The 5,780-nt window shown below is 36.1% G+C and overlaps 1 protein-coding gene across 1 annotated transcript; it reads right to left on the reverse strand.

Moving 5' to 3' along the window:
• Positions 1-2,550, reverse strand: LOC107654011 (carbonic anhydrase 4-like). The gene is made up of 9 exons (XM_016440885.1): positions 2,370-2,550; positions 2,107-2,176; positions 1,987-2,013; positions 1,677-1,847; positions 1,432-1,583; positions 1,284-1,364; positions 1,141-1,213; positions 897-1,060; positions 1-415 (listed from the first exon to the last, which is right to left on the reverse strand). The coding sequence occupies exons 1-9, from the start codon at positions 2,370-2,372 to the stop codon at positions 92-94; spliced, it is 1,065 nt and encodes a 354-aa protein (XP_016296371.1). The 5' UTR covers positions 2,373-2,550; the 3' UTR covers positions 1-91.
• Between the last annotated feature and the right edge of the window lie 3,230 nt (positions 2,551-5,780).

A 5,780-nucleotide genomic window follows, 5' to 3' on the forward strand; every position in this document is an offset into this window, starting at 1 on the left:
TTTTTTTTTTTTTTTAAACCATCTATAACATTAAATTGAATATTTCACAATCACATAAAGCCATCTTAATCTCAGCATTTTGTGAACCGGTTTACAAAGGTAGGATGCAGTACAGGAGTATGACACTCAGAGGAAAAATTAAAGCCTGGGATAGGTTTGTTGCAGTTGATGTTGGCTTTAGAATTCTAGTAGTTTTGATACCAGATGTTGACTTGATAAGGCCAGTAGTTTTGGTACCTACAAACCCGGTAGTTTTGGTACCTGATGTTGGCTTTATGAGGCCAGTAATTTTGGTACCTGCTCTCTGTGACATCACAACCCTGCCATTGATGGGCTGAACACCCCTGAACGTGTTGGTCATTAGTGGAGAGTTGGAGGTTTTGTTGATGTAGACCGTCGTAGTGAAGAGATCAATCTATTGGGAGAAATCAAAAGAGCCACTTTGATCCTTCACTCCAAACAGGACTTAGCTTAAGCTAGGACTAGACCTTAGTTAAATTAAGATATTTAAGCAACTTTTACAAAAATGCCTTGGAAGAAAACTTCACAGGTGTGCAGCTTGACACTGCCATTAAGAAATGTCAGAGCAAGATATTTTCAGTTCAGACAGCTCAAACATGCATTTTAGTCTGGGACTAGTCTTAAGCCTTGTCTGTGAAACCGGGGGATAATGTATTTGAAAAATTACAACCATTTGGTGGAACTATACTTGCATCAATTTTCAAGATTCATTTGTTCAAATGGCATTCAATCAGCTTAAGTCTCTTGCATAAGTCTTATGAAATCCTATGCATGACTGATGCACCACATTATGTTTTAGCCTATTAAAACTAATCCAATTTAAGTGAAAATCTTGAATTTAGGCCTAAATATTTGTGAAAACTGTCTAGACTTACCAAATCTCGGCTGACTTTAATGGGGTCTTTAAAGATGGTCCAAATCACACCTTCATCACAGTTTGGTGTGGTCAAAGACCCAAGATAACGGTAATACTTAGTCCTGTCCACTCCAGAAAGCAGATCATCCATGGTGAGCTTGTCGGAAACGTGCGTTTTATCACCTGCAACCCATTTAATCCATTAACTTCTGTACATTTGCATACAGAACCACTTTCCTAATACTGTAGGATCGTGTCCAAACCTGCACTGGCAATTTTTGCAAGATAAGACGTTAAAGTCTTCCAGCTCTCTGGTCTCCTAGTGTCATTAGAGGCCTGTGGGTGATTTCATTTAACAGTCAATTGAACAATTTCTCCAAATATCAGAGAAAAAAAGGCGACATACCTCAATGAAGATACCAAGAACTGCCAATACTGAATCACTGGGCACACTGCCATTGCGCTCCGCCTTATTCATGATATGCAACTGAAACACACAAATCCTTCTAGAAGACCAGTATAAACCAAAAGCTTTAGTTACTTGATTTTCATACCTCCATAGGGTATCGTTTGCCATTCACACGATGTTCAGATCCAGGTGTGGCGCTGCCATTACCCCAGTGAAGATGAAACTGCGTACTGGCAAACAGGCCTGGCAGATCTCCTCCTTCCACATGCATTTTCTTGTGATCAAGTGTAACTTGAACTGAGTGAAACCACAACACATTAAACGGATTCTGTTCCCAGTCAGCAAGTTTTTCCCCTTACACAAAAGCTGAAATAGAAACACGCTACTTACTCATCGTGCCAGTGTTTTCAATCTCAGTTAAGGTTGCATTGTCATCATAGCCAGTGAAGGTGAAAGCAGTCAGATTAGCATTAGCCTGCACATTGGCGGTTACAATGTCTACTGGAGACTGTTGAGTGCCATTACAGTATTTTTCTGCGATTACAGGCCAAGCAACATAACCTGAGATGCAGGAAAAAAAATTAAAAAATTCAACACATCGTCACTTAGTTATTAACATCAAATGATGTATAAGCTCTAATTTTTAACAGCAGTGAAACACGTATTATATAAATTCAAAGTTTGCAAAAAAAATACTTACTACATGAAGGCCTATGATAGCACCAAGCTAAGAAGCAGCACATGAAAAGGGAGAGTTATTTTGAAACATCACAATACACAATGATGCAACATTAGTCATGGAAATTACAAAAACACTTACAAACAGAGGTTGGTGCACTGTGCACCACGTGCAACAGACAAGCAGCAAGGCAGGTTATAAGAGCATTCATCTAAAAAAAAAAAAAAAACCCAGCAATAGTACAAACACTCTGGCCAGTTCTGTTAGGTAATTATCAGACAGATCCATTCAAAATATCTAGAAATGCATAGCTCTTTCCTAGAACAAAATGATAACACTTAAATATTACACATTTTTGTGATTCAGTTCTCCGGTTTCAGTGCAAAAACAAACCGCTATCTCACCATTTTAGACAATTAAATTCTTATACTCTATCAGTCCTCAACTACAACAATTATCTTTGTATCTTTTTATCACAAGCCAAAACCCGGTTCCTGTAGCAAATCTGCAAAACCCTGTTCAAGAACCACGATGTGTATGAAGGCTTTATACTCAAAGGGTTTCAAAGTTCTGAAATGGGCAAAGACGTGACTGTAAAATGAGCTCATTGAGACAGGTGCTACCTAAAGGGTGTTAAGTGATTAAGGCCCATTTGGTTCAGGTGTTTGATGAAAATTTAGGTTGACAGCAATCAAACTCCATCCCCAAACAGGTAGTTTGATGGCCACTTTATAACCCAGGATCCATGTTCAGTTGGTTTCCTTATATGCATGTCAGATGTAACTTATGCATTTTGTTAAGGAAAGAAATGTTGTAGACAGTCAATGTTGTATAAATGATCCAATCGTCATATCCGAGTAAAAGTAAAGATACCTTTACGATACTGACTCAAGTAAAGTTAAGAGTAGCTCATTATAAAAAATACCCAAGAATTGAAGTAATATTAGACATTAAAGTCATATTAAAACTATTTAAGCATTAAAAGTTTCCCCATTTCGGGGGAAAGGGATAACAGAATGGTTGATTACACATGAATTAAAATGTTATTTGTTAAACAGGTTTAAATGTGGGTAATATTGCACACATGCAAAATAAAAATAAAATAAAATAAATGCTGCATTTAGAATTGTATTCATCCTAAAATAAAGGGTGCATTGTGTAAACAGTGATTGTGTGGTGTATTTTACAAAATTTTAAGAAATATGTGATCCTGGAGCACAAAACCAGTCGCTTGGGTATATTTTTAGCAATAGCCAAAAAAACACTGTATGGGTCAAAATTATCGATTTTTCTTTTATGCCAAAAATCATTAGGATATTAATTAAAGATCATGTTCCATGAAGATATTTTGTAAATTTCCTACCGTAAATATATCAAAACCTAATTTTTGATTAGTATTATGCATTGCTAAGAACTTCATTTGGACACCTTTAAAGGCGATTTTCTCAGTATTGTGATTTTTTTGCACCCTTAGATTCAAACCATATATCAATGGAAAGCTTATTTATTCAGATTTCAGATGATGTATAAATCTCAATTTCGAGAAATTGACCCTTATGACTGGTTTTGTGGTCCAGGGTCACATATAAATTAATCCAGAAATATTAACCCATGTATAAGGTAAATAATAAGACAGAATTCCTTTAATGAACTAGCAAAACTATCATCAACTTATTTAATATGCTTGGTTTAATGAACAACCTAACATTCTAGATTGAAAATGACTGGAAAAATGACTTGAAAATGAATTGAAAATGGTTGGGTTTGTCCATATTTTCCCATCAGTGGGTTGCAAAACAACCCAAATTGGGTTACCTTCAACCAAGCAATTTTGATATGTGTATGATATGGCATCAGCAGTTGAGCGGAAATAACGTAAGATAATGTGAGAGACGTTCTCACACGAGAATGCATTTATTGCTGTCAAAAATGGTAGCCCGAAAAAAGCTTGCAATCCAAGTTGTCACTAATTTGCAGTGAAAAATTAAAAATTAAAAATTAAAATATGAAGGAGAAACAATTGCAAGCAGAAGCCATGCGTGCTGATGTTACGTTTCAGATCTATGACTCCGCCCCCTGATCTTTCCCTTGCTTTGTATTGTGCTCTCTCATTGGCTGTAGGTCGCTGCTGATGCCATTTCCAGTCGAAGCACATTTCACACTGCAGGACTGTGAGTCACCGACAGGTCAAGATATTTAGAATGCTAAATATCTCACAGGCATCAGCAACACATTGAGGCTTCTGTTTGATCACATCTTTGATAACGCACACTACACAATTGTTACTCATGTGAACGAGCACAAATTTGCCTCAGATTTCAGGCATTTGTCTGCGATTTCCACAAAACTATCGGCGATTGAAAAGCAGGGCTTAATTCATGAGGTGTCAGACGGGCATTACTCACCCTGAAGTTGTTCCAAGCCTGTATAATTTTTTTTTCCATCTGCTGAACACAAAACAAGATATTTTTCGAAGAATGACGGTAATCAAATAAGCTCCCCATTGACTTCCATCCACAGTATGAAAAAAATACCATGGAAGATAATGGGGACCAGAAACTATCCCTTTAAAGTAGGCTATTGATGACGCTTCAAATCAAAATTTCAAACCGAAAAAAATCTAAACCTTTAAAAACAGTTGTCTTTGAGAGTGTCTAAATATATATCCAAACCCACAACTTAATAAAAATAAGTATTTATGTCTGAAAACAATTAGAGAATTTATAGAATTTATATAGCGCTATATAGGAATCTATGGGCTAAATCGTGGAATTGCAGATGTTTTTCTTCCCACCAGATAGCACTAATATGGCTTAAAAATTGGATTTTTAAAGGCATTGACTCGATTTTAACATGAAATGCTGCATTATTTGAAAAGTAATATAAAAATATATATTATATTTTTATAATATATATAATATATATATATATATTATTAATATGTATTATTTTCAATGGGCAGAAATTGATCATAATTATTGCATAAATATGAAATAGTACAATGAAATTATCTCAAAATACAAAAGAAAAAATATTATTGAACAAAAATATATTACATTGATTTTACTGGGGCGAAAAAATAAATTACATTTTAAGTGTCTGGTCACTTTTGACCGTGAAGACCACAAGTGTGACTCCCAAATGAGGAGCACCAGAGGGTTAAATATGTCTTTAAGGGTTACGTTCCAGTCGATTTCTTATGCCCTTCACTCGCAAACTTCCCTCCATCTCATTTACTTGGATGTACATCATTGATTACGTTGCATGAGTGCCCACCAGTGTTGGGGAGTAACTTGTTACATGTAACGGCGTTACGTAATTTAATTACAAAATAGATGTAACTGTAATCAGTTACAGTTACTAAGAAAAAATGTGTAATTAAATTACAGTTACTTATGAAAATGTTAACGATTACAAAGGGGATTACATTTGAATGTTTACACACATCCACATACAGATTTAATTGATTTCTTTCCCAAATTGCACTGACTATGAGACATACGGCCCTATAATTTCCGCGATGCGGAAAACACAGACTGGTTCGTAGAATCCAGTCATAAAAACGGAATTCCTATAGCCTAACGCGGACGGAATATGCCACATTTTGGACGAATAAATCAAAAGTAGGTCAGTACACTTGAATCAAAACGCGATATGGACTAGTGTCTGTAAAATATTAAGCCGCGAAAAGACTATATGAATCCTGCACGTTCTGCGTGTCTGTGGAAATCAGGCGCGGACTGGCCATCGGGAGAACCGGGACAATTCCCGGTGGCCTGGCAGCCGATTTGGCCCGCTATTTTAATATTATTATT

The sequence above is a fragment of the Sinocyclocheilus anshuiensis genome, unplaced genomic scaffold (genome assembly GCF_001515605.1).
Source record: "Sinocyclocheilus anshuiensis isolate Anshui unplaced genomic scaffold, SAMN03320099.WGS_v1.1 scaffold454, whole genome shotgun sequence".
Classification (NCBI taxonomy): Eukaryota; Metazoa; Chordata; class Actinopteri; order Cypriniformes; family Cyprinidae; genus Sinocyclocheilus; species Sinocyclocheilus anshuiensis.

Coding starts and splice junctions, on each gene's coding strand:
- LOC107654011 (XM_016440885.1), bottom strand. Junction 1,214..1,283: donor TTCTTGGTATCTTCATTGAG/GTATGTCGCCTT, acceptor AATCACCCACAG/GCCTCTAATGACACTAGGAG. Junction 416..896: donor TTAAAGTCAGCCGAGATTTG/GTAAGTCTAGAC, acceptor TTCTCCCAATAG/ATTGATCTCTTCACTACGAC.